Source organism: Xenopus tropicalis, chromosome 1, assembly GCF_000004195.4.
Source record: "Xenopus tropicalis strain Nigerian chromosome 1, UCB_Xtro_10.0, whole genome shotgun sequence".
Lineage (NCBI taxonomy): Eukaryota > Metazoa > Chordata > Amphibia > Anura > Pipidae > Xenopus > Xenopus tropicalis.
Window position 1 is genome coordinate 148,748,353 of NC_030677.2, and position 15,272 is coordinate 148,763,624.

The 15,272-nt window shown below is 39.7% G+C and overlaps 1 protein-coding gene across 1 annotated transcript in view; it reads right to left on the reverse strand.

The window, feature by feature from the left end:
* Window positions 1-14,592, reverse strand: part of LOC100496989 (clustered mitochondria protein homolog) — a 30,503-nt gene extending 15,911 nt beyond the window's left edge. The window contains exons 1-9 of the mRNA XM_002932088.5: window positions 14,384-14,592; window positions 8,924-9,054; window positions 8,412-8,583; window positions 7,452-7,595; window positions 6,773-6,927; window positions 3,939-4,093; window positions 2,748-2,873; window positions 2,093-2,240; window positions 340-432 (exon numbers count right to left, since the gene is read on the reverse strand). Coding sequence (XP_002932134.3) covers window positions 340-432; window positions 2,093-2,240; window positions 2,748-2,873; window positions 3,939-4,093; window positions 6,773-6,927; window positions 7,452-7,595; window positions 8,412-8,583; window positions 8,924-9,054; window positions 14,384-14,471 — 1,212 coding nt within the window. The 5' untranslated portion in view covers window positions 14,472-14,592. The remainder of the gene's footprint in view (window positions 1-339; window positions 433-2,092; window positions 2,241-2,747; window positions 2,874-3,938; window positions 4,094-6,772; window positions 6,928-7,451; window positions 7,596-8,411; window positions 8,584-8,923; window positions 9,055-14,383) is intronic.
* Between the last annotated feature and the right edge of the window lie 680 nt (window positions 14,593-15,272).

Consider the following 15,272-nt stretch of genomic DNA (forward strand, 5'->3'; position numbering starts at 1 on the left):
TTGGGAGGCCCCATATGAGGGCAGATAAGCTGCGGAATCTGACTAAAGGACTCGAATCAGCAGCTTAAATCTGCTCATGTATGGCCACCTTAAATAATGCTGCACACGGTGACTGGGAGATCTTTAATAATCTGTGACACTGGAAAGCTGTCTTGTTGGAGAGTGAGACCTCTGCTGTTCACTTTATTTGATCCATATGCAGAATACAGACAATATTTATAAGGAAAAAGTAATCATCAACTCATTCTTTATCTTTTTGTGTGTGTGTGAAATTGATTGCATTTATTATACAGTGATGCACAATAATACTAAAACAGTAATAATAAATAGCGTTTTTACCTTAAAGGTGGCCCTTTGTCTCAGTTGCTGATCTGTGGGAAGAGCTTGTGGAAGTTCCCTTGTGGTCTGCAATTCTTCATTCCAGTCTCTGGTCTTTAAAAATGCAAAAGAAATTACTCATTCTAACATCTTGAACAATAAGTATAGACACATTTCTTGGGTTATAGGGGTATTTATAGGGACAGGCAACAGTCATTTTTTTATTAATACTGTGTTATAATAGAATATTAGAATTTTCTTTCCATGTGTGTTTTCTGTTCTAAACAAAGTTTTTATTATTTTATAATTTTACCTAACCAAATGATGAACTCATTACTAAATATGTTTCTAAAATCCCATAGGAATGAATAGAAAGTGGGTAAGTTTTCCTGTAGTGATCTTAACGGCACAGAAGATTAGTCATCCTCGATAAAACAACTTCCAGAAAAGCCTTCCCACCGGCAAGAATGTGAATCGCCGGTGGGATGGCAAAGGCGTTGCTTTGGTTTCCCAAAGTCACCGGAACTTGCCTCACAAGAAAAACTTCAAGCGACTTCAGAAAAAAGTAGCAATGTCTATGCCACCCCACCAGCCATTCACATTCTTGCCACTGGAAAGGACTTTTGGGGAGATTAGTCGCCTGAGGTAGAGGAGATTTATCGTGGGTGACTAATCTCCCTGTGTGCCAGTGCCCTAAATTTCACATTTTGATAAATCTACCCTAGCTACCCTCTCTTCTCTCTGGAAAAGAATTGTGCTTGGAAGGACATACTGTACTATGCCCAAGTGATAAATCAATGTTTCCAACAAGGTCACTCCAGCTGAAGCTGGCATATATTTCCTAGCAACGAGAGGTGCTGATCAGCAGCTGGAAAGTGGTCAGAGAAAAGGCATTCCAAAGAAAAACATTGGATGAACCAACACAGGGACTGTCCCTATCACCATTTCCTCACCCAACCTACAAAAACATGGAATGCAACATATGTTAAAGAACAACTGGTTTGTCACGTTTGTCCATTTGCAAGTTGTAAAAGTTTAACAACTTATCACTGTGCCAATACTACACCCTGTATTTATATGTTCATATTCCCTCCAACTATTCCTTGAGGCAGATCTAGAAATCTTACTATTTTTGTGTGGAAAAACCTTTTCTTTCTGTATTCTTTTTTCAAGAAATGTTATGTCTGCCTGTTCCACAGCCAGTTTACACATCAGTTTCTGCCTCCCAGATTATTTATCTTTTATGTTATCTGTACTAAAAAAAAAATACCTCCAAAAGGGGCATACTTTCAAAAGTGTCTATTTAGTGTTCAACCAAAAAAGTGTACAGTTTTTTGGAAAATAATTATTATTTATTAAACTATGGCTGCACTCCACCTTTTTGTTGGCATAAAAGCCCATGTAAAAGCTCTGTGTTACACTGGACTTTTGATTAGCTTCAATTTTATTATAGGTTCATTATAAATGCTATAGTTATGTTGTAGGATAGGCATCTTTTTTCACTTCAGTTGCTGAGGAATACAATACCAGTGCCAACACCCCTTTTAAACCTCAGCTGACAACAGCTGCAACAGCTAAAGAGGCAAAGACTACCAATGACTTGATTGTAGTCAGACATACCTACACAGTATATGAAAGCTAAAGTTGTTTTTCACCTGTGCGGTATTCCACATCAACCAATAGTTAAGAACCATCTACTAAAATGTGGAAGCTTAGAGCAATTGTCTGATTGGTTGCTATTTGTTTGTAGAAGAGCCACATTAGAAGGCAGTACCTGTCCGGGGATGTGTTCCTCATAGCCCAAACGGGAGTTATAAGCATCCTCTGCTCTCACACAATCAATGATATGACTTGTGCTTGGAGCCACCCAGCTGTAAACTTGATAGGGAGTTGCTATGCGCTCCAGTGGGTGCCTATGGATCCTGTTGTTGATAGGAAATAGAATAATTTTACTGGGTTACCTTGTTGCAACCATACAGAGAATACAGCTGTTTTATTGCATACATTGCATTTATATTACAGACATTAGAATTATAGGTGACTGTAGTTACACTGCAATAGTTTACATTTACATATTTCTGTCCATCCTTTACCAACACCTTATTGTATATTGGAACTTGCATTGCTTGATTACTACACCAAGAGCGGTTGATGAGTAGAACAGGTAATTAAACCACTCTTCATTTATTTTTCAGACAATTTTAGCTTTACATTCTAATTAAATTCAGTAGCAGAATCTGGGAATCGGTGTACTCCCCAAGTTCCACTCCTCAATGCCCATCTCAGCCTATTAACCCAGGCTACAGTACATACATTAGATAAGCCCACCACCTATCCTAAACCATAGACACTGAGAGCAGTATTGATCAACAACTGTGATCAACTATGATTTTTTAGTATTTTTAGCACCAATTTTCTCTGCATCTTACCTCCTCTTTTGAAGTGCAAAAAAGTTCTTCTTAAAAGCAGGGCTGACCTGATTTAATAGTTCCACAAGACTGTGACTCAGATGACTTGGGGTAGCTGGTTTGGGGTTAAACAATTCTGCTGTTGACCTTAAAAATAAGATGAAAGTCTACATGTCTGTTGCTGCTGATGTATGAGTCTCTTGCATTTTCAACCCTCCACATAACCCATACATCAGTTTTAGTGTAAGTGTTTGATTATACTTGAAAGAGAGTATAAAGGCATGCTTTAATAATTCTAACCATATAATGCATTTCTATTAAAGCTAAAAGTTTTAGCTTGCATTTTTTTTGTCTTGAATGAGCAATTCTCTATAGGCATTAGTAGAACTATACAGTCTGCTCATGACCACTAGGGGTGAGGTTGCTTTGGTGTCTATGGATGATGTCTCTTTCAAATTACACAGCTCCTATTTATTACCTGAAGACAAAGCTTGCTATTGTCCTGAACTGCTACTCTTATTCCAAAGGCTGCCTTGCACCCCTCAGTAGGGTGACAAGATTCAGGGACACGGCTAGAAAATCCAGCCAGCAGGACTGAACTGATTACAGTTTAATTAAAATGCAATAAGTGCTGTCTTGCAACATGCATTTATTGGACATATCCTTGAATATTCAAGTGATCTGGTCAGCTTACCCCTTAGCTCTTTATTAAATGAGTGCTGATGAGTCAAAAAGCAGTAACAGCAGTGTTGGCCTTCCTCTGTCTAAAAACTCAAGGATTTTATTGGAGCAAAGAAATTAATTTATTGTATCGGTTTGACTGCTGGTGAAAAAGATGAGCCTCGTCATAATATTAATATTTCTGCCATAGTGCTATGTTGTTACTTTTGGTGTGGCATTCTTTAAAACTTTATGAAAAGCTTTACCTGCATGAGAGATCACTTGAATATTCAGGGATATGTCCAATAAATACATGTTGCAAAACAGCACTTATTGCATTTTAATTAAACTGCAATCAGTTCAGCCCTGCTGGCTGGATTTTCACAAAATGAACTAAATTGCTGGTATATATTCTCAGACAGTGAGCAGATAGAAATAGAGTAACAAACCTGTGACTGCTTTTAGATGAAAGATCTCACATGTATAGAGAGTACTACTGCTTATAGTAAATGTAAATGTACTGTACATAAATTCTTGGACTGTGGGACTCACTGGTTGATGTAGAATCCTCTATTAGAAGCTGTGATGTTGATGTGATGGTCTTCCATTGTTATGACATTTAAGTACATAAGATCCCCATGCATTTTACGATTTCCAGGAGGAGGATTCCACCCACTCATTATCATGGATTTAAGGCACTGTAAAGGCTACAACAATATGCATAAAGATTTAAAAATGTGTACTTTAGTAATAAGAAAAGGTAAATGACCTTCATGAAAAGCATTATCATTATGTTCTCTATATAGCATTGAGTTATTCCACAGCACTATACAGAGATTATTCATCATTCACATCACATTACATCATTCACAGTCATTAGCCCAATCTAAGGTAAATATATGTAAGGCATTATAACAAGTTAAACCAAACAGAAAGGATTATCAGGATAATTGAGGTGAGCATGAATTTAGTACATTATATAATAGGTATGTTTAGTAGAGGATGTATCCCATACAGCATTTACAAGACCTGACTTTACTATATGCTTTATATTGTCCTGAACTGCTACTTATATTCCAAGGGGCAGTCTGTTTTAGTGGAGGAAGTAACCATTCACTTTTTAGCCTGGAGCCTTTTTAGATAAAAAGACTCCCTTATGGTCATGGCCATGGTCCCTTATTCTATCTTAGTCAAATGGTTGCACTGGAAAGGGTATATGCCCTTCTGCTACTACCGACTAACACATTTTTCTCATGGAAACTATTACAGAGAGATAGGAACATAGCCACTAACTGCCAAACTATCTACTTCCTATCATTTTCAATTATTCCGTGTTACTACATAGCATTACACAATTGTCATTCATAATCTCCTGAGAGTCAGAAGGAGGAGGAGATACAAAAGTTCTGTTCACACCATTTGGAGATCTTTCTGTTAACTTTAGTTTAAGCCACATTCTTCTATAGCAGTGATCCCCAAACAGTGGCTCGCAAGCAACATGTTGTTCCCCAACCCCTTGGATGTTGCTCCCAGTAGCCTCAAAGCAGGTGCTTTGTTTTGAATTCCTGGCTTGGGGCAAGCATTGGTTGCATAAAAACCCAGTAAAATGCCAAACAGGGCCTTCTGTAGGCTGCCCATCCACATAGGGGCTATTAAATAGCCAATTATAGCTCTTATTGGCACCCCCAGGAACCATTTTTATGCTTGTGTTGCTCCCCAACACTTTTTCCATTTGAATGTGGCTCACGGGTATAAAAGGTTGGGGATCCCTGTTCTATAGAGAGCAGATAACTCCATACAAGTGCCAAGTAACAAACAAAGCCATCATCAAACAGACTTTTTGCTACAAATTTACACTACAATTTTGTTAAGCATAACACCCTTAGAAATGGCCCCACCAATTCATTGAAAAAATAGTTAACCTGTTTGCTCTATGTCTACTCAACTTAACACTTTGAATATATGAAACCAGCTAATTTCATTAAAGATTAAATTGTGACCACAGCAACATTTTATAGCAATTGGCTGTAAGGCCATACACTTTTATATACTTTACAATATAGTAACGATCTTTCATCCTTGTTTAAGGCTTGAACTGCCAAGGATATGAACCAACCACTGTGATCACTCATGTAGTTTGGTCATCCCTATGTCCCTATATACATGCGCTGCCACTTGTATATAACATTATTTTGTGTGTGTGCAATTAACTTAACAAACACCCAGCTATGAAGAGCAGCTCATATAACCTATTCGTTTATTTACTCTCTTGTAACTCAGCAGGACACATATTGCTGCAAACTTACATGACCAGACGCTGGTGTTGCAAGAGACATTATGCTATCATTTGAAGGGGCATTCCCTCCTGACCAATAAGGGAAGTTTAAAGACTGGACACATGACAGAAAACTGGGAGTGTTTACTAAATTACAAGTAACAGAAAAAGAAACTATTTATTTAGTGTAATGACAGGCAGTGACCTTCACTATGTTGTTTTATTCTGTGTTGGTGCCATGTGCCCTGAGGTAACAGTCTAACATTTACGCCACAGCATGATGACTTAGATGATGCTTGCAGCAATAGGCAGCACGTTTAAGCAAAACCTGTCAATGCACAAAAAATAGGCAGGACTCAAAACAACATACAGGACATGTCAAAGCAAATTACAGGGAGAACCTGACAATACACAGAACAGTGATATACCAGAACCTAAGAATGAGTGAGAAAGAAAACTGTCAATGAAAGGGACCAGGTACATTCACAGTCAGAGACAGGACCTGGCAATGCATATTCAGGTAGGATGGAAAGTCATTGGCAAGATCTACCTTCATGGGCCATTCATAAATGCACCACAATGTATTTATACTGCAAAACACAGGGTTGTTTAAACATACCAAAAACTATAAAAGTGCTAAAAAGATGTCACTTTTAGACATTATTCATGTGCTTCTAGACCCTTCTAACCAACACGTCTATTTAGCTGCTGCTGGAGGTCAGTTGCGCAATGTTTATTCATCATCTGAAAACACTAGTAGTGACATAAAAGTCTGTGAAATAAAAAGGCCTTGACTTTTCTGGGCAAGAAAATAAAAGGGGACAGTGTAATCCTTACATGGTAGCTTGATGTTAGTACAGAACTCACAGGAATTTTAAGAGAAGCACTCCATAAACCATTGTGAGTTTAGCAGGTATGGCAATTTGGTCTTGGTGATGTCACAATATAGATTTTAATTGAAAAATGCAATTTTGTAATTCATTAATGCTACCCTCTCATTGGACTAATCAGAGAACCATGAAAGGTAGTCTTTTGGTGCACAAAACATGCTGGGATACTGGGTGTAAAAAGCCAATTTAAGACTCTACTAGTCAAAATATCAGTGCTTTACCTTATTATCACCGCTAATGGGCTGGAGAGGCTGCAGGGGGCGCTCAGTGCTTCCTGGAAGTATATATTCTGGAGGAGAACAATCAATTGCTTCAAGCCCCTGGTCAGCTGGTGAGCGTTTTTTCTTTTTACCATTGCTTTCATGGCAAAGAGAATCTATAAAAACAGACAAAGGTTTGTTAATTTTCACTACCTATAAACTTTAATAACATTGCCCAATACAAACAGAATTTTTAATAGATCAGTTGGAATAAGTTACAGGGCTACAAATGTTGACTTCTATGTCACATAAGAGCTTTTATATAGTATTTACAAGAATCTTGTTTAATACACGGATTTACTTATAGTTTATTGACTGCTTACTTTAACTAACATTAACATTTATAGAGCCACATATAGAACATAGAGACCATGGAAGACCATACTTCAGATCAGAATCATGAGTTTGCTCAGTGGGGCCTTAAAACCTGCAGATGGGTAATGGCAGGGTGAGTGCCTCAGGTTGGACACCCTTGCTGCTATATTATTATGTGTATTTCTCTGGATCCTTTATGGTTTGTTTCTTTAAAACCTTATACATTTTGGTTATTATGTTTTGATGGTAAGGGCCCTTAAAATCCAGACTGTTCCTTTTCATATATTACAGCAGAAAACATCAGTGACTCAGTAGTGGACTTTACCTCCAATGTCTCCCTCAGAGATAATGTTCAGGAAGGACAAGGAGCTGCAGTCTACCCCATTGTAAGCATCAGTAAGATCCAAACTCTTCAGCAGGTCCCTAAAATGCCTGATATGAATCCGGGCTTCTCTAATTGTGTAGGGCTCTGAAAGGAAACATAACCATGTTGGTCATGGGTATATTGGGAACAAAGCCAGCTTTTTAAACATAGGCACATGGTTTTCACTCACATTTTAACACTATTTGAAAATACAAAACTCATTATTTTCAAAGCATAACAATTCATGCTACCAGTTCTAATTCATGTATGTACAATATCACCAAATCGAGATATTTAGGAAAATTTGGCATCATTAATGAGATCTCAATTGTAAGTAAGTACTGAGTGAATGAGACTGCAATCGATTCCCCCCTAAGGAGCAGAGCATATAGGCAAGCACAAACTGGTACATATGTTTATTACTTCTTCTGGACAGATATTTATACCCTGCATTGTTTCTTGCCTAAGTAAAGATATAAATAAACCACCTATGCTGAAAAGAAAACAGGTCATTAGAAATTTCTGTTAGTGTGCCTTTATTACTAAAAGTAATTGTGATATTTACCTTTTGGGTCAAGAGGTATAGACAAAACAACACAATGCTTTATGGAACAGGAGAGCGCAGTTTTAGTGAGGTAAGTCATAATACAACGCCCTCAAATAGATGGAGCACTGGACGCAAGTTGCATATAGCAATTCTTGCAGTATCTGAGACCCTCCTAAGTTGTCTTCAGCGGAAATAGTTGTAATGCTACCCTACCCAATATTTTTGCCAGTTTCAGAGTTTATTTAAGTGCATTTGAACTTGTAACATTGAGGAATATATTGCCATTTTAATTAAAATTTGCTGCTAAAATCACAAATCAAATAATATTTTCATGTGACTTTGAGCCCCTCCATTAACAAGGCTTGGTTTCTTACCCTCCACAACTTTTAGAACAGACCCTTCCTTTAACCCCTCCACAGACTTCAGCTCAGAGAAATTGTCTAGAACGTTCCCCTCAAACTGCAACGAAAAGCATGTTCGGTGACAAGAATCTTCATGTTCCATTAACACTTGAATAATCTCCTGGACGAGCTCTTTAGAGGACACCTGTTAACGGTGGGAATGAGTTTACAGGATTAGTATATAAACAGACCAAGCTGAAGAGTAGACAGTACTTAAAAATGTGTTTTGACTGTATTCCATTTGTGATGCTCATTTACTAACCTCTGACAGAACTATTTGAAGTAGAGGGCACAGACTATTCCTGCAACATATTCCATGCGACCAATGTGAAGATACTTAGTGTCCGACTGTGTCGGTCCAGTACCTAAAGGGCTCTTACTAAAGTGTTATGGAAATGCCCTTAGAACACATTACCCATTTAACCTAAATGCAAGATTTATTAGAACAAAAAAAAAAAAACAATATGGGTGATTAAAGATCTTACTTGTATATCAACAAGTTCTCCACTAGGCAGTTGGATTTTCACATCAAACATTTCCTGGGTACTGGTGTCTTTATTATCATCTGTGGCTGTCACTGCATTATACAACTTCCCATTACTTGCATGACTAACACCTATAACCAAGAAGAGAAGAGAGGACATAGACGGAAATTGGTTAACTCAAATATATTATAAGGAAACTACAATTTGTTTTACTAATCTGATAAAGCTATTATACCTATCATCTCCAACATATCCATAATACAGACTTAGCTCTCCTGTCTCCCAGTGGCCAACCAGGAGGTGCAGATTGATGACCAAGAGCAGTTTTAGCCTATTGTGTGCTACTGAGCAGATATACTGCAGTATGCATGTAACCCCTATAGTAGTTGTGAACAAAAGAGATGGATATGTCTCAATGCTCAGAACTGCAGGAAGTAACTTATATTTTATTTTTAATTTATGTAGAAATCAAAATACATTGCAATAAAAAAGCATATATTAATAATTATATTATTAATCAGTGAACTGGCCATTAGTCATGGCACAAAGCTATCGGTTGGATCCATACACACGATTTAAAAATGTTTTTGTTTACGGTTTAGATCACTTCTACACCAGTGATTTCTCAACAAGGCCAAAAAGGCCAAACATACTTAAGACATTCAGCACTTAAACCATGCAAAAGTAAGTGTGTGCCTGTCTTTTATGGAGAGTTTTTAAGGCTAGCCTTATAGCTTGAGAAACAGTATTTCAGGCAATAAACTCTTATGCACCTAGTTAGTAAATGTCTTTTGCATAGTTTGTTTGCCTGAGTAATTAAAGACTCTGGTTAATAGCTTTGGTCACAATATAAGTTCAACTATGTCAGTGACTACAATTCTTTTTGTAGAATGTCAAAATAGCCTTTCCATTAATGAAATATTCACCGCTGGTTCAGGAGATCAGACAGCAAACTGCCACGTCATGTGAGTTTTGATTCTAAACTGGGCTCCTCTGAAATCCCAGACTTTTGAATATAGTGCAGAGACTTGAACTTCATCCGAAAGAATTTTTAATGACTTGCATGCACAATCTGACCTTGACTGCAAAACTGTTTAAGAGATTCCTAGCTTGGAGCCCCAAGGCAAATACTTTAGTAGTATGGTCATGCTGATATGCTTGTTTATTAGACCCTGAAGCATTTTATTTTGCCAATACAGAGTTTTAGCCTGCCTGTTCACATGCTATCTGACTCCAAATATTTTTTTAAAACCTTTTCAGATAAAAAACAAACGCACTTGTGCACCATTAAATTGTTCACAAAACTCAAAGAATTGAATCCACTTGGTACATATATGGGATTATTTAGTACAGAAACAAAACTCCAGCTACAAAGTACTTTAGCTTGTGCCCCAATTTCCAAGCATGCAAGCAAGATTTACCCAGCAAGCCATTAAGACATTAAAGCATGTTAGCACATGATGAGAAACATTGGAAAGGTGCACAAGAATTCTCTGATTGGTAAACTGGAATTATCAGGAGATACAGTGGGATAGTTGGACTTCAATATATAATTGAAGGTTGATTTGTCAGTTACTTTATTAGAGCTTGTACTATGAAGGGTATGGTGTGTTGTAGATACAAGAGGATCTCTCTAGGCTAGAACATTTTTAAGTGACAGGTGGGGAAAGGATTAGGATTAATTAAGAATTAGTTTAAGAATTAGTTTTAGTACTTTCACCGCTCCCTCTAATCCAGGGATCCCCAACCTTTTTTACTTGTGAGCCACATTCAAATGTAAAAAGACTAGGGGAGCAACACAAGCATAATACATGTTCCTGGGGGTGCCAAATAAGGACTGTTATTTGCTATTTGGTAGCCCCTATATCAGGGATCCCCAACCTTTTATACTCGTGAGCCACATTCAAATGTAAAAAGACTTGGGGAGCAACACAAGCATAAAACATTTTCCTGGGGGTGCCAAATAAGGGCTGTTATTGCCTATTTGATAGACCCTATATTTACTGGAAGACTACATAAGGTTCTGTTTGGCAGCACATCTGGTTTTTATTCAACCAAAACTTGCCACCAAGTCAGGAATTCAAAAATAAACACCTGCTTTGAGGCCACTGGGAGCAACATCCAAGGCGTTGGAGAGCAACATGTTGCTCACGAGCCACTGGTTGGGGACCACTGCCCTATATGGACTGGCAGCCTACAGGAGGCTCTGTTTGGTAGTACATCTGTTTTTTATGCAACAAAAACTTGCCCCAAGCCAATAATTCAAAAATGAGCACCTGTTTGAAGGCCACTGGGAGCAACATCCAAGGGGTTGGAGAGCAACATGTTGCTCATGAGCCACTGGTTGGGGATCACTGTTCGAATCCCTGTGCTGCACAAAGTCAGGGACACTTGTAATAAATAAAAGTTGCTGGGCTATACTGAGCCCTTTAAGATGGAATTTAAGTGTCTTCCTTATTTGAAATAATCTGATAAACCTAATCTGGCCTGCCAGTGTCCAGATAGACAACCATGTCTGATGTGTATGAATGAATATGCTTTGGCTTCATGGAAGCTGTTTGACACTTGACAAGAATGTGCAACGTCACAGCTCTGCGAGAAGCACTGGTTCCAAACAGGACAATAAAATTAAGAATTCTAGTTTGTGTAAATAAATGCACTGTAATATACTGCTGTAACATACCTGCATGTCTCAGAGATATAACCAAGAACAATGATTTTATTATTTTCAGGGACATTGTAGCACCCCTTTCAAGATGCAGCAGACTTTTTTAAGTGGCCTAACTTTAAATTACTGTGCCCCACAGCAAATTTAATGTAGGGCCCCAAAACTTTTGTAATTTGACTTATTCTACCAAGATATATTGAAATTGCTTGTTAATTGGGGCCTTACTGGGCCTTCTACACCCCTGGGCCCCTCTGCAGGGTCTGCTTCCTCTGTATTTATATACATACCCTAAATGGGTACACTGTCGGTGCTACAGAACAAGTTAAATGTAAGGGTTTAGCTGGTGCAGAATCACAGTGATGCAAACATATATGAACTTTCAAACACTGAATTATTCAGCAGTGCAGGGAGGAATCATGTTTCATTGAAAGGCACAAGCAAACAACAAGTAAAGGTCATACATATGTTCTGAGAAGGCAGTGTGGCAAGCAAGTGTTACTTTTAGTGGCTGAGGAAGGTAATATAAATCTGCCCCCCTCTTGTATCACAAAGGGTAGCTACTTGTAAATTGTGAGTTAAGAATTAACAGCATATTTTATAACCACCCTGTCTCAAGGAGAAGCAGAAAATTCTGACCACACACACAGGTCAATGAAAGCATCCAGTTCAGTCCCAGGCTGGCAATTTGTGCATTCTGGCAAATGCCAGAGGGGCTGCTGTAAAATGCCATAGACAGTCACTATTTATTGGGCTGGTGGAGGGGTTTGCGCTTCTGTGTACTTGAATTGCCAGGGCCTATTTTGAAGCTTGGTCAGACCTGATCCAGTGTGGACACAGTGCTAAACTACAGTGGTATTTCAAGATGTATTTGTGAGTCACTCAACCCAACATATTTTGCAGTGGCCACCAACACCCTCATGCAGGGAGAAACTGGCAGATTTCTTCTATTCTAACTGGCTGATGGCATCATGAATTGGCACTTTGCAGCACACTGCTGACAGCATGACTGAGATGACTGCAGTAAGAAAAAAATGTTAGGCTAAGGATTAAAATCTGTTTATGAAAATGAATTGATAAACAACTACCAGATTTTTGTGAATGTTTTATAATAGGGACGGTTCCCCCATAATGAACAACGAAAACCCATAATACAATTAAAGTGGACAGAAGTACAATTTATCTGGACTAAAAATATTGTTGTATTATAGCAATTAACTACCAGCCATCAGGACAGTTAGATAAGTGCAGTGCAATTCATGTGATAAAACTGACCTTAAGAGGGTTGGAGTTAAAGGTACAGGGATCAGGGTAGTAAAGAAATGGCTGTGGCCCTGATCTAAAAAAGAGAGGTCATTTACAAATACGGCCACAAGTGTGGGCCAAAAATGCACTTATTGATGCCATTCATTACTTGCCTCTCCTTGCACTTCCATATAGTTGCATCAAGTACCATTGCAGCCATCCAGCCTCTTTTACAGTTTTGGGCATAGGTGTGGCTACTGACACTGGGGAACCCTGGCACTACCTACACCCTGAATGTAGTGATAATTGCAAGGTTCACACAGAGTGTTGCATTAATAGACACAACAAACTTGTGCCAAAGAATCACATGCTAATGCCATTTTAATGCTGTGCCCCAAAGTGACACAATCCTGACTCTGTATATATTAGCCACAACTTGGCCCCAGTTCTAAAAAAACAGCACATGCAATTGCATTAGATGCAAATTGGAATGTAAATGACCCTTAAATTGTCATTTTAGATATCCTAGTCATTCAAGAAAAGCTTGAGAACCACATGGATGTTTACATGCTCTGATTCACTGTAAACTAAACTGGTTAAAGAATGTCACATGTTGAACACAATGATAAGAAAAGAAACATACTCATTTATATATAACATTGTGTCATTTTTTTAAATGTCACTGTTTGTAAGAAAAACAGCTTAAAACTCCATAAAATAATGCTTCATGTTTGGTACTTGACACAGTAAATAGCTGAGTTTTGCTACATTGTACCATAAATGCCCAGTTAGGATGCGCCTGTGTTTCCTGCAGCAGTGATTGCAGGCTGAGTGCATCTCAGTAGTTTGCTCCATCTGCACACTTGGCTCCAGCCAGTGATTGGGGCAGTGGTTAGGGGCAGTGGTTAGGGGCAGTGATTAGGGGCAGTGATTGGGGGCAGTGATTATGGGCAGTGATTAGGGGCAGGGCACTGCTAAGGTCACCTTGGTGCTTTGTACACACACACACGTGTGGCATGGGTGCAGACAGAACAATGATGTTCCCCACTGACTCATTTCTCTGACTTGTAACAAAATCCCTACAGAATATAGTATAACAGACAGAGAAGCCATCCTTGTTCTGCACTCATTCATCTCTTCTAAGTGACCAGATTCCAGAAAACAAGTATTTGGGCTACAGCTGGCCAATGATGTAATTTCCCCAACAGGAGAACAGATACCTGACTTGCGGAATTCCCAGTTCAACTCCAGCTATTGCGGCCCACTGATACTTCCTCACCAGGGGCAGGAGGTCCGCAGACTGGGGATGAGAGCAGTGACTTTCTGCCATTGCTGGATATCCAGTAAGTGACAGAATTACCCCTTTCCCCAGTGTGGCTGCTGTAGTGCCGGCACAGTACCGGCCCACTAGGCTTATGTGCTACAGTTAAGACAACTCGGTAATTGACACTTCTCACTGAGGCTTGTGTATGTAGTGGCATCTTCAGTGCCAACCTCCCATGTGACCCAGCCAGCCCCATGCCTACCACTGTTTCGGCTTATACCCTCACCTTCTCCACAGTTAGTCACTGCCTGACCAGCATTGTCCTCTCCGGCCAGTGAGAGCCCCGCTGCCTGGCTCTCCGTCTCGCTCACCATGCTGACAGCTCCCTCCCTTACACTGTGAGCGGCACCTTGTGGATCAGCGGGTCCGGTACGAAGCGCACTGACTGGGATTCCTTAGGCAACAGATCCTGGCACAGAGGTCACCCTAATGCCTGTTCTGGAGGCGGTCCCGCTGCCCATATATGGTCATACTGCCCTTGTATGGAAGAGGAGTCCCCGCTCCAGCCAATCGGGAGGCGTGGGTGTGCGCTAAGTTGCTTCAGAGCGCCGCGTACCGCAGTAGATGGTGAGTAGAGGTGACTTTTAGGTACAGAACTGAAGGGCACTGATTCCCTGACAAACGGAAGCTTGCATGGCTGTGTGTGAGTGAGGGGGGACAAATGCAGAAACCCTCACTAACATGGAAAGGAATCGCACTGAAGCATGTAGTGCAGCACTTTAAAACTGATTTCTACTTAAGAGAAATCCTATGTGTAGGTACAGGGCCAGAAGTATAGAAGAACAGGAACAGCACCTCTTTGTCTTAACAGCAGCAGCAACGTTTCAGGCCATATCTGACCTTTTATCAAGCCTTTTATGTAGGTACAGGGCCGGCACCAGAAATCGCAGGGTCCATCACAACAACAATTTTCTGGACCCCCCTCCCACAGGACCCCTCCCATGAGTACAAAGGATACACAGACATAAAAAGTATTAGGGCCCCCCCAACACAGTGTCCCCATACACAGTTACCCCCCTAAGGCTATGCTGGCCAGGACCCCCATACACAGTGCCCCCATGCACAGTGTTGCCAATTGCCCCTGACGACAGTGCCCCCATACACAATGCCCCCCC